General features: G+C 43.8%; 1 protein-coding gene across 1 annotated transcript in view; it reads right to left on the minus strand.

Annotated features, from left to right (window-relative positions):
* Positions 1-1,195: 1,195 nt before the first annotated feature.
* Positions 1,196-19,152, minus strand: part of LOC145397865 (urea transporter 1-like) — a 31,041-nt gene continuing 13,084 nt past the window's right edge. Inside the window, exons 3-9 of the mRNA XM_080270899.1 lie at positions 10,617-10,736; positions 9,901-10,055; positions 8,677-8,881; positions 7,238-7,385; positions 2,604-2,788; positions 1,856-2,002; positions 1,196-1,270 (exon numbers count right to left, since the gene is read on the minus strand). Of these exons, the coding sequence (XP_080127025.1) occupies positions 1,196-1,270; positions 1,856-2,002; positions 2,604-2,788; positions 7,238-7,385; positions 8,677-8,881; positions 9,901-10,055; positions 10,617-10,736 (1,035 nt within the window). The remainder of the gene's footprint in view (positions 1,271-1,855; positions 2,003-2,603; positions 2,789-7,237; positions 7,386-8,676; positions 8,882-9,900; positions 10,056-10,616; positions 10,737-19,152) is intronic.

Below are 19,152 nucleotides of genomic sequence, written 5' to 3' on the forward strand. Positions count from 1 at the left end.
TGACGTCTTTTTTGCAATATTAAATTCTTACTGTGGTGAGATTTTTATTACTCCTACGACCAGATGGTTTTATTCGGCCAGGCGGAGATCTACTGTAGTGAATGGAATAGAAACAGGTCCCTTAACCCCAGCAGTGTGATTGTCATTTTTTTTCTTCTTTCTGCTCTTGCTGCCAGACACTGATGGGGAACCTACACGTGGCGGCACTGTGCACACTTGGTGAAGCAGCTGCGGGGGCCATCCGGGAGACAAACCTCTCCATTTTTCCCTGCATCTCCCGGTAAGATGGATACTAGTTCTAACCTGGTGAGGCGTTGTCTGCCACAAGGAAGCGCTGGATGCCTACACGGTGTATGCACTGTACTTTACCTGTAGGACGGCCTCACAGAAGCAGTTGCTTTCCTGTGGTCGACGGGTCCGGTCTGTGTGACAAACATGGGTAGGCTAAACAATAACGCAACAACTCTCGCTGCCAACAGACGGTTATATTCTTCTACAGCAGACAGTGTTGCTCAACTAGGAGACACCTTTTTTTTGGTCAGTAGGTTAGTTCGTTATCCTCTTCAGTGCAGTAAAACATTTTCTCCCCTCCCCCCACTTTCTCTATATCTATCTATCTATCTATCTATCTATCTCCTATACACACTTTTCATTTAACTCGACCTAAATTTACAGTCGCTCTCTTGATTATTCAGTAGCAGGAAATTGTTACACAATATGATGCTAGTCACGAAGAAGCTCATATAATGAATGTACATCTGTAGTATTGTCTTCTGCTCCACTGAGCTACGTGAAATGACCTTCAAAAGGACGAAAATCTGGGCCAAGTGAAGGTGACAGGACTATCTTCTATTTTGATTGTAGAGGCTGCTCCGTGTCTGGCTCAGAGGATCCCACTGTCTGCGGAACGAGAGAAAGACAGGTGAGTGGGTGGGTGAGTGAGTGAGAGTGAGAAAGTGTGAGTGTACAGGCAGTAAAGGACAGGATGGCGGATAGATGGATGGAAAAGATATCTGACAAGCAACAAATTACTATTCAATACGCTGGTCATTGAGAGAGAGAGAGAGAGAGAGAGAGAGAGAGAGAGAGAGAGAGAGAGAGAGAGAGAGAGAGACACCTTCCCACGGTGGTACTGATATAACCGGTGGCTTCACTGCCCGATTATATAAATGCCTCTCAACTCCTTCCGCGTCCCTTAAAAGGAGGATGGAGGACTGCAGTAGAAACTTAACTTCACCTTGCAGTCCGCCGTTTTCACGTTCTGGTGAGCCTGGGATCAAAATAAAAACAGCAGCAATAACAACAAAATCATCATCACCATCATCATTACCAACGCCCATTCTCCTCTAAGCAATTCACAAAGCTAGTCTCTCCCCTTAGCTGACCCGGAATGTTCTCGTTGTTAATGCTACCTTTGAACATACGTAAGAACTGGTCACTGATTTTAATACGTGATCAGTAATTCTGGGCTGATATTCACAGACAGACATACAATTAATATCCAGTCATAACTATAAGCTGTTGTGCAGGAAAGACAAGGGAATGAGAAGGGAACCTTTTCATGTCTCTACCTTTTCCTTTAAATTAAAAAAAAATGAAAAATAGCGAAAAAGAATTGATGTTTTGGTGTGAATCTTAACTTTATACTTAGAGCCAGATACACATATAGAGATAGATAGATAGGTAAATAGATAGAGAGATAGATGCATTGCGAGAGAAAGAGAGAGAGAGAGAGAGAGAGAGAGAGCAATTAAACAGCGCTTCCCTAGCTTCAGTCCCCTCCCTCAATCAATAAAGAACAAAAATTAATTTATCATCATCATCATCATCCAAACCAAAATGTGTATCAACTTACCGCTTGTCGACGGAAGGAGAGGAAGAGATGGTGTTCTGGAAATGTCCTGTTGGCGATCCAGAAGAAGGGCGGGTTGGGTACGGTGCTGCTGGCCAGGATCAGATTGACAGCTACGTTGAAGGGGTAGGAGAGCACTGGCACCATCATCTGGGGAGAGAGGCATGAGTGTGGAGAGAGGCATGGGTGTGGAGAGAGGCATGGGTGTGGACAGAGGCATGGGTGTGGACAGAGGCATGGGTGTGGACAGAGGCATGGGTGTGGACAGAGGCATGGGTGTGGACAGAGGCATGGGTGGGGAGAGAGGACTGGGTGGGGAGAGAGGCATGGGTGTGGAGAGAGGCACTGGTTGGGACAGAAGCATGGATGGGAAGCTTGTGAGAGGTGTAGGTTTAACTTGCTGGACATGGACAAGAAGGTAGAATGTTTGGGGCAGTACACATGATACGCCACTCTACACTACACCATATTACACCACACAGCACACCATAGTACAGCACACACCACATTATACGACAGCAAAGCACAACAGCCACACCACACTCCATAGCACAACACAGCACACCATACCACACCACATCATGCAACACAGCACAGCACAGGACAGCACGTCAAAGAAGCACACAACACAACACAGCGCAACATAAAAAACATCACATTACAATACAGCACACTACACGACACTACTCTCCACTCCACTCCACACTGTTTTCATATAGCAAAATAAATAAATCCGCGATAAATGACCCACCGCGTCAAAGATGTGTTGTGTCGCAGCCTGGACAGTGGCGGCGAGGGCGGCCCCCACCACGGCAGCGAGGGCCACTGAGGGGGTCGGCACCAGGAAGTAGACCATAGCACCTGATGTTAGGAAGGCGTTGTAGCCCCACAGACCCTGGTAGACCGCAGTGTACGGTGGCGCGCTGAACAACACACCTGGGGTGAACAGAGTCACTTTTATACATACCAGAATACAAAGGGAAGCAGACAACAACTGCCCTACGCTCTTATACAAACCATAAAACAAAGGGAAGTTAAAAGAAAAAGAAAATAGTGGCGTCCACACAGGAAGTAAGCAGGTGCAGAAAGGTGAGTGCAAGGGCAGACTAGGGTAAGTAAACACTGTGATTGGATTTTTTTTTTTCCCAGTGTGGCCAAAACTTCCTGTTCGACCACACCCAATCCCGTTTCCTTCCTGTGTGGCAACGGTCATATACTGTAATTCATTCATCCTAACTTGGCAGAGATTTTTGTTCTTTTACAGTTTAACATCCCGTAGTTCACTGGCAGAGTAAGACAATATTTCTACTCTACATCCTTTCTTTAGCACTTCTTACTAGTACCACAATGTTAGTCTCTTCTTTCGTATCGGTGTTCAGAATAAAAATACCGCTAAGTTTAAGACAGGTTGGAGTGGGCATACCTTAGTGGTCCTTTAGAGGCCATTAAATATAAATATGCCATGGCTTTATTATCTGCTGAAGAAAAAAGTACAACAAAATCTGTGGCTATCCTCCTCACCAGTCCCTCCAGCCAAAGCGGACAGGAAAAAGTGGTAAAGTTTTTTTTTTTTTTTTTTTTTTTATAAATAACAGAACGGAGGAAGGAAAAACAAATGGGTAAAAAAAAAAATAATCCATACACCAGATTACTGGTGTCCTCTGTTCACAAAATATCTGTAACAGTTAGACTTGAACAGTTGTGGGTTGAAATTTGGAGGAAAACAACTCTGGGGAAGCGAGTTCCAGAGAGATGCAGTTCGGGGAATGAAAGAATTCTGATAGGCAGAAGTTCTGCAATATGGTTGAGTGACATTACAGCCATGAGTGCTACCAGATGCCCGTGTAGCACGAGGGAAGAGATGAAGAGGTGGCACCATTGACGCAACTTCGTCTGAGCATTTGCCAAAAAAAATATCTGTAAAATAATGCAAGGGAGGCAACATTCTTTCTTACTTGCAGGGGAGGTAGTTTATATGTAATGGCAGGGTTGTTAATGATTCTAATAGCTTTATTCTGAATTTTGTCTAGTTGTCTTAATGCAACCTATCCACAACCATTCCACAAGGGTGAGCAATATTCAAGCTGAGAGCGCACATGACTCTTATTAATTATAGCTAACTGCTCATCGGCGAAGAAGTTACGGACTCTGTACAATAATCCAAGTTTCTTTGAGGCGGTTTTAGCATGTGATCTGACATGAGAGGTCCAGCTGAGGGCACTGTTAAGTGAGACACCAAGAATTTCAATACTTTTGGAGATGGGAATATTAGTAGCACTGAAGGTAATGTACGAATCTGGCAATATCTGTCTATTAGTAAACTGTATATATTTAGTTTTACTAGCATTAAAAGAGACAAGGTTGTTTTGTCCCCATTCACTGACTGTAGATAGATCTTGATTTATGGAGATGGCTGTACTGAGTTGAGAGGTAGAGATATTAGACTTTGTAAATGGATGTCTGAGTGTGAATGAACTATTTAGTGTTGAGTCATCTGCGTATGAGTGAATGGGATTGTGAGTGACAGATAAGAGATCATTAATATGAACCAGAAATAGGGTTGGCGCCAGAACTGATCCCTGCGGCACGCCGGCGTTAATTGAGTGGAAATTCGAATATACATCATCTACTTTTACTCTTATTTTCCTGTCACTAAGATAAGAAGAAATCAAAGGAACAAAAGACGTCAGTCCATAGCAAAGGAGTTTGGACAGCAGGGAACGGTGCCATACTCTGTCGAAAGATTTAGAGATATCAAGAGCTACTGCATGAGTTTCTCCAAAAACATCAATTGACTGATGGATGGTATGAGTTAAGAGATTGAGTATGTCAATGGTGGATCTTTCGTGGCGAAAACCGTATTGTCTATCACTAATTAAGTTGTTGGATTCAAGATGTTTAACAATATGCTTATTAATTAAAGTTTCAAATACCTTACCAAGAGAAGATGTGACAGCTATTGGTCTGTAATTGGAGGGGTCAGACGAACTGCCTTTCTTCGGAACAGAGTGGATATTGGTTTCTTTCCATGAATTTGAGAATAAAGAAGTACGTATGCATAGTCTGAATAATTTAGCTAGGACAGAGGCAAGTTCAGGGGAACACTTTTTCAAAACAATTGGCGGAATTCCATCTGGGCCTGGAGCTTTGTTGGTAGGTAAATTGTCTAGGATGGATTGTACGTATCTTGTCTGTATTTTAAGTGGGGCAATTTCGGGAGAATCAAGTTCCAGTACTGAGACATTCTGGCTGGTATCATCTATGGTAGAGTTTCTTGCAAAGGTACTAGCAAAGATATCTGTTTTCCCACGTGGGTCATTTGTAATACTGCCATCTGAAGATTTTAGTGGGGGAATGGAAGATGACTTGTTAAAGTTACTATTGAAAGAATTAAGAGTTGACCAGAATATTCTATTGTCATTAGGGTTGTTAAGTAGTTTTGATGCTTGCTTTTGAAGAAAGTTTAATTTAGATAGATTTAATACAGCTTTTGCATGATTTCTAGCAATTTTAAATTGGGAGAGTGATTCAGATGTTTTTGATTTTAAGTAAGAGTTATATGCTACTGACTTTTGGGCTGTTGCTCTGGCACAATTGCCATCAAACCATTTTGGAGAGTTTGATCTTTTAGTGAATTGTTGACTTGGTATGAATAAATCCATACCAGCTAGTATTAAGTCGCAAATGTGGAACTGGGTAGAATTGGGATCACTAGAGAAGAAAGACTGCCATGGAACATCAGCAAGATAATTTCTAAATCCATCCCAGTCTGCCCTGTCAAAGTGCCATCGGGTCACCCTGACAGGTTCGGAATGGGGAGGTGTAGGAGGGTTAACTAATGAGGCTTTGATGAGATTGTGGTCAGAGGATCCAAGTGGTGACAGTACCTCTATCCTGTATTGATCTGGATTATTTGTCAAGAATAAATCCAAGAGATGGGCATTATGGTCAGGATTATCAGGTATTCTGGTTGGCTGCTTTACCAACTGGGTGAGATTAAACGATTCCGCAAACAGCTCGCATTCTAGACCAGCGTCGTCAGTCCGGGCAGAATGCAATAACCATTCAACATTGTGTATGTTAAAATCACCCAAAATGGTAATTTCATTGCCAAGGGCAAGGTCAAGGTTACTCAACTGAGTGGATATGGAATCAAATACACTGGGTTCCGAAGAAGCATTGGGGGAACGATAAACTACACAGATATATTTGGTAATGTTTTGGCAATTTAATTTATATAATGAGTAATCAAAACTGGATGAAGTGAAGTTTAAAATAGTGTCAACTGCATATTGGGATTTGATATAACAACAAGTGCCGCCCTTGTTTCGAAAGTTTGTAAGGAGATGGTAACCGGGAAAACAAAATGGAGATATATCGGTAGAGGGTGAGATTTGTGGTTCTGTGAGGAAGAGGGCCAAAGGGGATATGGACTGAAGGAAAAAATGAACTGAGTTTAAATTTGTGGTAAGGCCGAGGATGTTGGTAAAGAATAAGGCCGCACCGTCACCTCTTCGCCGACGAGCATTCCCGGAAATAGCAACAGTCGCTGCCGGCACAGTCGCTTGATGGCGACCGGGAGGACCCTGTGCCTCCAGCCCTACCCTGCCGGTGGTGGCAATCAGAGGTACCACCTCATTTGATAATAAGATTGCAGCGGCGATTACTAAAGATGTGAATAGAAGGTGTGATATGTTATGCGCATGTAGTGTGGTGAAGACAGTTGAAAGTAGAGGTATTATGAGAGCATGCTGGCCTACTCTCTGTGTAAATGAATGCACTGAAAATGTTCAGAAAAGGGAGATGGTCAGGATCAAGTCCTGAGGGCTGGTGAAACGGGAGCTCCAGCTCTCCCTATCTCCAGCTTGCCATCAACCTCGGGAGTACTGCCCTGTTCGACTGGTGCTTCAGTCTACTCCATCAAGGTGGGAAAATTTGTTGTAATATATAAGAAGGAAAAACTACAGGCATAGGAAAAGGCAGAATATGGAACTTTTAAAAAGGGGAAAATTAGCTTGGAAAGTAAAACGGTAGTAGTCAGTCTAATTTTATCCCTATCAAGACTTAGGGTCCTAGGGCTTAGCTAGTGTAATTCAGTGCACCGAAGGGTAGGTGGCCAACTGACTCCTGTAAATGGCATTACCTGAATGGAAAGCCTTCGTTTTCCTTATAGGGATCCAGTCTATACAAGGCCTTCACTACAACTGGGGTGTTCTAACCACTAGACCACCAAATGACATTTGTTTAGAAGGATGGTCAAGAAATCGTAACTGTAACTTAGATTCGGCTCTTTTTTCTTCGCTTATCCATGGCGAGACCATCTACACCCAGCCTTTGGTTCTTTATTATTTGCATTAGATAAAATACAGTGATCTGCAAACTTACCTGCCATGGTGCCAATGAGACTGCCGATGTAGAAGAAGAGGGTGAGGAGGGGCGAGAAGAGGAAGAAGCCAAGGTAGATGAGGATGGATGAGTCGACAGTGCCCACCCCGTAGATCTGACCCGCCGCCAGCAGTGTGCCCTCCATCACCTGCACCAACACACGCACTCATCATCGTCATGATCATCATAATCATCTTCATTATCGTCATCAACGTTATCATTACTATTATCAACTTCATATCGTCATCAACGTTATCATTACCATCATAATCACCATAATCATCATCATGAGCTATTTTCCACGTACGGCTGGAGTGAGGTAGGATACAGAAACAAGAAAAAATAAAGCAAGAAAAAGAGAGAACTATCAACAACTATCATCCAGGCCTCGCAATCCCTTGCTGTTGTTGTTGTTGTTGCTGTTGTAGCCCCAGACTCATCTAAACATGAACCCGGTGGGCTGCAGGCTTACTTTGCTCTTCTGCAGTCTACCATCCTCATTTCGGGAAATAGGGACGGAGCTGAGGGAGGCTTTTATTGCCAGGCAGCAGTTCCAATAACATTAGTGCCACCATGCGAAGGAATTCCTCTCAAACACCGCAGTCCCTTGTGCGAGGAAGGAAAAACAGTTGAAAAGATCATCTCGTAACAATTAAAACTTAAACCAGTTAATAATATGAAATGAAAATAAGTTGATGAAGTTTTGCGTTGATAAAATGTACACTATGTGCTGTACTTCGGTGTAGAAATAATAGACAAAGTGCCAAATGTGTGACGTCACTGATGGAAGCAATGAGACGAGAGTGATCTGAAATTCAGTAATGGAATGAAAATTAATGTTTGTGCAACAGTGAATGATATGGAAAGTAGAATGCTAATCGTGTTCTTTCTCTTACATACTTTATCCTTTTCTCACACATGTAGGTTAGCTCATTCTCATGATTAATTTACCTCAGTAGATAACCTTATTACTGAAAAAACTTCATTTCTTAACTCTCTATATTTCGTATGTAATACCATCACGGGCAAAAATTAATCGATATTTCCCTGCCGGCTGTGGCGATGACAGATGACAGCAGTATGAAGCACGCAGCATAAGAACATAAGCAAGTGTATTCAAACGTTAGGGGAAGAATGAAAACATGGCTCCATTCACACTAACAGTGGCCACCTGTTGTGTTCGTGCATCCTAGCCATCAGTTTCGACGCACGGTGACGAAACACACTATAAACAATGAATCCAAAGAATGGATGGTGCTTCATTTCATCACGTCTACCCGATCATTCCCCGAGCATTTCCTTTACCATACTCTAGCAGCACAGGTTCCCAGTGGTCATGTAGACGAGACCAGAGACGAAACACAATGCTGACAGGAGTTTTTCGGCCAACATTTGCTGTGAGATTAAAGAAGGAAATAGCTATCCTTATCAGCACCCACCTTGAGCCAGTCCACCTCCTCCGGCACCTCGGTCACATTAGTCTCGGAGGTGGTGGTGTTGAGGAAGGGCATCTGTGTACCCGTCAGCCCCACCCCGCCCCTCAGGCTCAGCAGCATCAGGACTGCTGCGAAGTTGAAGGGTAGTGACTGTGCCGGCAGCTTACAAGGGGCCATCAGTGCGTTGAGGCCTCTGTCGATGTAAGCTCTGGAAGGGAAGAAGAAACAGTAACGGTAGCAGCCATTACCCGTTATCAGCTTAGATCTGGGTTGAGTGGATTCACAGAGGACACGCGCCTTCCTTGTAGACTAGGCCCACAGAAATTTAACGCACATAATGAAGCACAGTACAACACATGCTACGCTAGGACGCAGACACAACATCAACGGTGTAGGGAACCAATAAAACAACCCTACAGGGAAGGTTGCTTATCTGCGGTTGACGAGTCTGTTGGTCAGGGGTCCCGGGATTAAGCAACAACAAGAACCTGTATCAGAATGTCAGATGGCTCCAGGGTCAGCTAACATAGTCCAGATAATATAAGTCATAGGAGGCCACCCTACCTCCCTGGCCCCTGTCACTTCTTGAACTTGAGCCGTGCCACGCTAAGTAACAGTCTACCCTAACTTGAGACCTGTAATACCGAGGTTCAGGTTAATGCCTTTCCCTACACACCTTCACATGTCATCACCTCGGCGCTAATACCCACCGCCCAAACTGAATACAGGACTTGTGTATTGGCGGGACTGTTTTTGTGGCATGTCAGTGAGTCTTGTGGAAGATTACTAAAGTCTGTTTTGACGAAATTCAGATCATGAGGCTTGACAATGAGGGTCGGGTGATGAATGGCTTTGCAGATTTCGTAACACCTCTTACACAGCGATTAATTTTGCATATTACACCTCATCATTCACTTGTAAGTTATTGATATCGTTTTACCATCACTTCAGCTTGCATTAATAACATACTTGCGATATTAAGGTTTAATGCACAGGGTAAATCGCTTACGAAGAGGTGTTAGAGAATTTCCAGAGCCACTCAGAATATGTCGTGGAATGTGGAGAATAAAATCGCTGAGAAAGAGGTGTTGGGGAACTTTCAAGGGCACTTATAATACGATAAACAAAATAAATCTAAGAGTGAGGTGCTACGAGAAAAATGTGCAGAATAAATCGCCAAGGAAGAGGTGTTACGAGATGAGACACGAATTATAGGCTCCAACTCACGTGATGGCGATGAAGACGGCGAGGATGAGCCAAAACGTGGAGTCGATGGGCGCCCCTGTGAGATGTGGGAAGACGGCCACGGAGACGCAGCCCACCAGGATCCCGTTGAAGACCACTACACCGTCACTGATTAGCGGCTCGGGCTGGCGAAGGAGCTGCGGAGAAAGAGGAAGGGAGAGAGGAAGGGAGCGAGTGAGAGAATTTAGAGGGCCTTGGTATGCAGAAGGACAGAGAGGGAGGAAGGGATTGTGTGACTAATTATGATAACACAAAACCGAACGCAGTGATGAAAGTACAAAGTGAGAGAGAGAGAGACAGAGAGAGAGAGAGAGAGAGAGAGAGAACGATGCCAGCGCACACAGAGAATATAGTAGGTTAGACCAGAGCAAAAAGAAAAAAAAAAAGGAAAGTAAGCCTTGTCTAAGTAATCCAATCCTAATTTAGCCTAACATACCCTAATCTAATCTAACTATACTAATCCAGTCAAACCTAACCTAACCTTAACTAACCTCACCTAGTCCAACCAAACCTAGCGTAACCAAATCAAACCTTAACAATCCTAACCAAACCTAACCCAACCTACCCACACCCTCCCTAACGAAATCCAACTGTTAACCAAACCACACTCACCCTAACCAACTCAGGCTTAACCTAACCATACCTAACCACGCCACACCCATCCTAACCAAATCTAGCTTAACCTAACTTCACCTCACCTTACTGAAGACCACTCCTATAAGACCGGCCATGAGGCAGGCCAAACCCACATTCGTGTTGCCCACAAACATGCCCGCCAGGATGAACACGCCCGTCATGGGGTTGTTAGCGAACGCCACCTGAAAGAGAGAGAACGCTATGAACTGCGGTCTGAACACCAAGCTAAGGTCACTGTGAAATCATCAGAGGCAGTAGCAGTATCGTCAACAGCAGCAGCAGTGCCATCCTCATCGCTGTTGTCACTGTTTTCGTCATCGTTATCGTCATCGTCAACATCAGGATCAAATTCAAATTCATCATCAACACTGCATTAACCCCAAATTCAGTTTCATCATCATCATCATCATCATTATCATCAACATCATCATCATCATCACCTTGAACCTTAAAACCACCACCACCACCATCATCATTATCATCATCATCTTGAACCTTAAAAACACCACCATCATCATTATCATGGACCTTAACACAATCATCACCATCATCATCATTAGCAGAGGCATTATCATATCCTGTTTACCACATATACGTGGGGTGGCAGGGACCCAGAAACAAGGACAGGAAAGCACATTGATAGGAAATGGTTCAGAAGCGCCTAGTAAAAAAAGCCAATCATACATTCACTCATCACTGAAGCCTCCGAAAATCTACCTATATAATTATCTGATAGTGTTATCGTTAGTTCATCTGGTTCGAAGAATGATGGTCAAGTGATAGCAAAAATAAAGAGAAATTTATCTTAAGTGGATGCAGGGGTTAATTAAGAGGGGGACTGTGTGCGCAACTCGCAGTTTCTGACGCCGTGATATGGAAAGCCTGAGAACTGTCAACCCCTTGAAACCGATGATGTATCTAAATTTCATTCTTACATCTTCCATATGATATTATTTAGCTTTGGAGGTACATTTTCAAGTAGATGGGACAGATACAGCTTTATTAACTATTAGATTGCACAAGGTCTTCCATAAGCTGAATAAAATCGCCTGGAGGAAGTAAAAATTGTTGTTGCAACCCCACCCCAATCAGGTTGTGAACCCGGTGGAATGCAGAAAGCCGGTCACTTTGGCAGGTTGCTCCCAGAGGTCTATTAATGAGGTTACGTTAAAGTACTGTCTGTGTTTTGATAACGTGGTGCAAAAAGTGAGTAATTATGTTTTTGTGTGCTGGCTGCATTTTAGTGTGGGCACAGAGGAGTCTTTGTGGGTTGCTTCGTGTTTGTACAGCGGCAGGGAAGGGTGATGGCTGCTGCGCAGTCTAGGCAGGCATGCTGTACTCGTGCCTGTCTGAGTAGGAAAGTTTCTGAGGGGTGAATGCCTTGTGGTGGTTCATTAAGAATGGTATTTGGTTGGAGGCTTTGTATGATCTTGGTGCGAGTGTGTTTATGTACGTGTTTATGAAGTGCAGTACTGAGTAACAAAAGCAAGCGTCCTTGGGCTAAGGGGGTAAATATCTAAACGGGCATTAGGTGTGAGAGGCAATGCCCGCTGTGTATTGTGTATGTAATGAGGGTGCTGTATGCGAGGGGACGTGTGGAGGGTGATGACGAGGCTGCCGGCGGTTATGGTGGTGGGTCAGAGACGTTACATCAAGGACGGTCATTACAGTCCTTGTTACCCCATGATGTGCTGCCTGTGTGTGCCCCATTACGACCAAAGGACATCATTCGACCTTTATAATGTGGAACACCTGGAAAGCACAACTGTTGTTTTATGTACAAATGATCATCATCATCATCATCCCGATCTCTTTTCCCACTTTTGGATGGGGGTGAGATGGGATTCATTTTCGAACACACACACACACACACACACACACACACACACAAATTATATCACCTCGTCTTGCTAAAGGTGGACCATAATAAAGTCATCCTATCCAAAAGGTAGCCTGAAAACTCTGTCCATTCCAGAAAAAAAAAAAAAAAAAAAAGGAGAAAGAGAGAAGACAGCCATATCAAGATCCGCTCATTTTCAGATGCCTGGACACATTCTTGAAGGAAGGACTGAAGGATGCAGAAAAGGAAAAAAAAAAAAAAAAAGGAAAACTGCTCCGGGGTTGAAGAAATCCTTAACCAGTATTTGCCTGTGGACCGAGATAATGGACCGTATTCTCGTCGGTAAGGAGGCTCCGTAGCACCTCTTCCTTTGCGACTTATTTTTTGATACGACCGGGTAATATCCTTTGTACGTTATTTATGCAGAGTACGGCAGTGTTAGAAGGATTTATGTAACGCTGAAAAGGAGAGTAAGGTGTAATAAGCAAAATAAATCGTTTAGGAAAAGGTGTCAGGGGGCCTTCTTACCCGACGAGAATACGGGCCCCTACTAGTATGATTCACTCTCAGCTGAATAAAATCGTCAGACATTAACGGGGGAAAAAATTAGGGATGATGCGACCAAGTGAAGGTTAATGACAACAGCGTAATTAGTACAGTAAGTATAATTAATAGTGTCATTAGACTCATTACCATACCTGTGATCATAGTCATATAATCACTGGCAGGGCGAATGCATGAGCTTCATCCTGCTCGTTAGCATCACCTTCACTCATCCTAATCCTCAACTTACTCTCCCTGACCCTAATCCTCATCCTTACCTTCACCCTCACACCACCCTCACCCTCACACCCATCCTTACCTTCATCCTCACCCTTACTCTCACCCTCACCCTTACCCTCACCCTCACTCTTGCCCTCACCCTCACCCTCACCCTCACCCAGGTACTCCTTCACTAATTCATCTCTCTCACCATCACATCACCTCTCAACAGCTATCACTTGCTCTATGACTATCTTCAAAGTACGACGGCAGCAGACATCCAAATACGGTTACTCTAAATCAATCAGTCAAGCTCATGTTAAATTTTAGCAACACAGTGTCTTCAGCATACATCAGATTTGAGATTATTCCACCCTTCACAATTCAAAACCATATTCATCAATCTCTCTATCACCTGAGTATTAAACTTTTCGATAACTCTGTCTATATAAACGTTGAATAACCATGGAGAAATCACACAAGCTTGTCTTCTTCCAACACTGACCTTAAAACACCCACTCAGACACCAACCTCTCCTTATACAGGTTTCACTATCATAAAATTTCTTAACAGGATTCAGCAACCTTCAATCCACACCATACGACTGCAAAATCTTCCATACTCCCTCTGTTTACCTTGTCGTACCCTTTATCCAGATATCTTATACTGGAACAATGTAGACTGTACACACGATCAGAGTGAATCGCACAGGAGTGTGACGATGTCCTCAGTGATCTAAATATATATATATATATATATATATATATATATATATATATATATATATATATATATGTCCAAGGAAGATTAATGTGCTTTCAAGATGCACTCTAAAACAACATTTGCTGAGAAGAGAAGAGAAAATGTAACAAGCAAAGTACGTAGCGTCTCCTCATTAAAGCAGGGCTGCTAATGAGGGGTATGTTCATCAAGCATTTTGCACTGTCCATCGCTGTTGTGTCACAGTTTTCGTGGGGAATGTGTACTGGTATTTTTATGAAGTACCTAACCCCCTCACTTTGAAAAATTCTCATGTTATCTGAAAAAAAACCCTGCAAGAAGGTGGTAAAAATAGGATAACAGCTACGTCATTGGAGTGGATTGGCTAATAGTGAAGGGAATAAGGCTACATCCAGCCTCTCCAGTTCGAAAAATCTCCCATAATCGAAAAAAACAAATCTGAAAACAGCAAGAAAAATAGGTATGTTGTTGAAGTTATAACCTGAATAGTGTAGGAATTAACCAAGGCTACGGTATATCTAACAACCCCTCTATTTCATAAGGTAAACCAAAAGCTGAATGAAACTGAAAGCTGTAGTAGTAGTAGTAGTAGTAGTTGCAGTAGTAGTAGTAGTAGTAGTAGTAGTAGTAGTAGTAATAGTTGTTGTTGTTGTTGTTGTTGTTGTAACCCCAAGCTTATCTTAACGTGAACCAAGAAGACTGCAGGCTGAAGTTGCCCTTCCTAAGCAGTTCACCATCCTTCTTTCGAGGGATGGGAGGGAACTGAGGGACGTTCGTATAACCAGGCAGCTCCACCACCCTATCATATCAGTGCCAACACGTGAAGGCGTCCCTCTCCAGCACCATCAAGAAGTAAAATGAATAGTTAAGAGAGACTGTGCACCATCGTAGTAAAGGGCTTAACAGTGACGAAATTAATAAAAGCCACATCTAACAACCCCTCCAGACCGAAAAGCCTCCTGGAATCGTCCGTGGGTAACAAGAACTAAATAAAGTGAGAAGTGAATCAAGTGAAGTGGATACTGGGGGTATGTTTGTGTGGGTATTCGAGGACGCGGTTCATTATCATCACGTGTGTATTTATGACGCGTCTCTTAGCGAGGGAGGTGTGTGTGTGTGTGTGTGTGTGTGTGTGTGTGTGTGTGTGTGTGTGTGTGCTTCATCTGGGATATATGCACACCTGATGACTCTGTGTGCACTGGAGAGAAAGAGAGAGAGAGAGAGAGAGAGTCCTCCCACCAACGAAAAGAAGGGACCACATACCCCCACATGTCACCACCTGGGCGCCAATTACCGAACCGTCTACTGTATACTGAATAACGAAACACCTATCTTATGAAGGACCAGAGTAATGATGACAACTGGGGGACCTTTTTTGTGGGTATATCGGTGAGTGTTGTGAAATAATGAACACCAGAACTTCAATTTAAGGCCATGTTAAATTTTTGGTTCCCACTACCTTCATACGATTTCATTCAGTTTTAAAAATCCCCCTGGTAGAGAAGAGGTTAATGAAGGCTGTATCTAACCCCTCCAGCTCCAAAAGTCTCTCCTAATACGTATAAAATCGTCTTGATATAGAAAGAATAGGATAATAAAACGCATCGAAGTTAATTGGTAAACAGGAAAATTGATCATAAAGGAGGAAGCTAATGATAAACGAGTAATTAGTGAATGGGAACATGGGGTAGTGCTGTGACGAGAGGCACGACAAGGATAGCCAGGTTCCTTGGCAGTGTCTGAAGTCTGAATTAAAGCGTATGTCGTCAGTAAGAATAAAACAGAGAAAACGACAGAGGAGTAAAGGAGCTGAGAATGCATATAGATATTTTATGTGTCCAACTCTGCACATAGACTTGACAAACACATTTCCTAGGACCCAGAAATCTTCCTACGTGCCATACAACTTACGTCACCAATCCAGCTCTCTTACCCACCGTCCATATTGAATACATACTAGGGCTGCCTTACTTGGGGATGCTGGGATGGTATTAGCAGGGATGTCTTTTGTGATATATGGGTGAGTTTGGGGTGAAGATCTGAAATATCTGTTTTAATGAAATTCCCGTGATCAATCTGTTTACTACCCCCGCCTGGAAATGATCTAGCGTCTTTTCAGGCTGCAGACATTTTCTATGATCATCTGGCCATCGTACAACAGTGAATAGAAGAGGGGCCTAGTGTTGTGATGAAGGATAGGACAAGGATAGCAGGTTTCATTAGCAGTGTCTGACTTTAAAGCTTTATGTCACTCCTTAATCACTGTCTCGCTCCTCCACTCATCACACACACACACACACACACACACACACACACACACACACACACACACTTAGCCCTCTTTTCTTTCCTTCCTTTCTCCCTTCATTTCTTGCTTCCATTATTCCACCCGTCCTTCCTTCCTACTTTCTTTCTTCCTTTTTTGACGAATTCCAGTTCTGAACTTTAATTTTCTTTCCTTCCTGTTTTTCTGTCATCATACATATACCTTCCTGAATTTCGAACTGCACCTTAGTAATTTCTCCCTATTTCTTAATTACCTCTTCCTCTCTCTCACCTTCATCTCAAGGCTTATCTTCTTGCTCCTCAAGCCCCCCCCCCTCTCTCTCTCTCTCTCTCTCTCTTATTTTTTTATCTTCTGTAATTACCCAGTACGTCATTCCATCAATATTAATATCATAACACGAAGAACGAATGGTAACGTCTATGTGATCTGTATAACGCCATATTATTTCTCTCTCTCTCTCTCTCTCTCTCTCTCTCTCTCTCTCTCTCTTTCTTCTTACTGTTCTTTTCCTCACACCTGCTCGTCCCTCCCCACCCCTGCCCTACCTTCCACATACATGCCTACACCCGCATTAGTCTCCCCAAATATACCCTCCTCTCTCCTCACCTCCCCTCCCCAACTTGTACCCTCCCCACACCTGCCCTCCCCACCACACACATGCTCCATCCTCCTCAAACCTCCTATACCATCCCCACATCTACCCAAACTTCCCCACATGTCATACCCTCCCCACACCTACCCTACCCTCCCCATACATCCCCTACACACCTCACACTTGTCCTCCTCTTCCCACACCTATCCGGAGTTCTCCTTATCTGTCGTCCCCACACCTGCCCTGCTCTCCCATACATGTCCTGTCCTCCCCACACTTGCCCTGTCCTCCCACACCTGCCTTGTTCTTCCCACATAAATGCTGCCCTTTTCTCTCTTCCTCTTTTCTTCCCTTCCTTTCTCTATCCCTACGCCGACTCGCCCCTCCCCACACCTGCCCCCACCAACAGTGACTGGGGACTCACGTGCCTTATCTCCTCCACATCTACCACCCCTCCCTCCTCCTTCACCCCCACCCCTCCCTCTTCCTTCACCTCCACGCCTCCCTCCAACCTCCTTCACCTCCACCCCTCTCTCTTCCCTCATCCCCACCCCTCCCTCTTCCCTCACCCCCATCCCTTCCCCTTCCCTCACCCCCACCCCTCCCTCTTCCCTCACCCCCACCCCTCCCTCTTCCCTCACCCCCACCCCTTCCTCTTCCCTCACACCATCCCTTCCTCTTCCCTCACCCCCATCCCTCCCTCTTCCCTCACCTCCACCCCTCCCTCTTCCCTCACCCCAACCCATTCCCCTTCCCTCACCCCACCCTCCCTCTCCCTCGAAGACATCTGTCGACCTGAGCCTCACCATCATCTTTTATACCACCATGTTCAATGATACCAGGTTCAATATTAAAGGGTTCTATAATACCAGGTTCAATATTAAAGGGTTCTATAATACCAGGTTCAATATTAAAGGGTTCTATAATACCAGGTTCAATATTAAAGGGTTCTATAATACCAGGTTCAATATTAAAGGGTTCTAAAATACCAGGTTCCACAATACCGGGTTCTATATTTAGTTGTAGGCGTCTGCTCTTCAAAGTAATATCTTCAAGTGAGTATTCTTGTTGTAATTTTAGCTTTAGAACGTATGGGTAGGACTTTTTGTCTTTCTTCCTTTCTCTGTGTATATATCTATCTAACTACCTGTCTATCTATCTATCTAAATATCTATCATCTATCTATCTATCTATTCATTCATTATTCATTCATCCATTTATATACCTTATTATTGGCTTTAACATCTAAAACACTTTCTCTTCCATTCATGTTGCGAAGGACCACTCATCGTAGGGGATATAAGAAAAAATATACATATTAACCCGAAAAAAACATTTGGTGGCAGCAAAAATTTTCTCTATATTTTACGCCAACGTGACAAAGGATGTTTTTTTTCACTAATAAATTCCTTGTGATACGTTTAGAGGTATTGTCTGTGTGGATGGAGTGACGGTGCAAAATAATGGAGAGAGAGAGAGAGAGAGAGAGAGAGAGAGAGAGAGAGAGAGAGATAGGCCAAGAACTGCAGAGAGGGTCAGGTAAGGAAAGATATGAGGGTGGATGGTGTGTCATGGTAGGAGAGGATCGTTAATGAGTAGGGATGGAAATTTAGAGAGGTCCTGGAGGTATGGCAGTAGAGCTCTCAGGTAGACTCAGTGGTGATCGGATGTTTTTCTGTAATACAAAATGATATACTGCAGGCTTTGGTTAGTTTCCTATTCTTAAATATTCTGGATTGCAGTAGCCTAGCCCCGGGTCCCTACTCTCCAAAGAGAGAATTAACTGGACTGACCATTAACGTCATCGATTTTAGTATTCAGTGTTAGTGATAGATTGGTGGACCTGTAATAATAGATAGATGGACCGGTAGTGATAGATAGGCGGACTGGTAATGATAGATAGGTGGACCGGTAGTGACAGATAGATGGACCGGTAGTGATAGATAGGTGGACCAGTAGTGATAGATAGATTGACCGGTAGTGATACGTAGGTGGACAGATCGGTAGTGATGGAAAGGTGGACCGCTACGGGTAAATTCATCTTTATTTATCAGGTCATAGGTGTGTAATTTTTTTCCTGGCGTCTCATTCAGAGGAAAAGACAGCAGAAGTGACCCTGAAAAAACCATCTCCCCATTATTTTTGTGTTTCTTCTCATAAATGGCTTATCTGGTGCAATGGAGCTCCCCCCCCCTAGTTACAACCGTCCCACCACACGAAGGGGCCCCTCTCCGCCACTCACTGGGAAGAAGGAGTTAGTTTGCGATGCTTTGCGTGGGTCAATCTCCGGACTGCAAGATAAGTGGTTGTTTGGCAGTGTGACCTGACTGAGGGTGCTGGAGAGGGACGCCTTCACGTGTTGGCACCGATATAGCT

Source organism: Coenobita brevimanus, chromosome 43, assembly GCF_032717465.1.
Source record: "Coenobita brevimanus isolate Jiangsu-jjx chromosome 43, ASM3271746v2, whole genome shotgun sequence".
NCBI classification, from domain to species: Eukaryota; Metazoa; Arthropoda; class Malacostraca; order Decapoda; family Coenobitidae; genus Coenobita; species Coenobita brevimanus.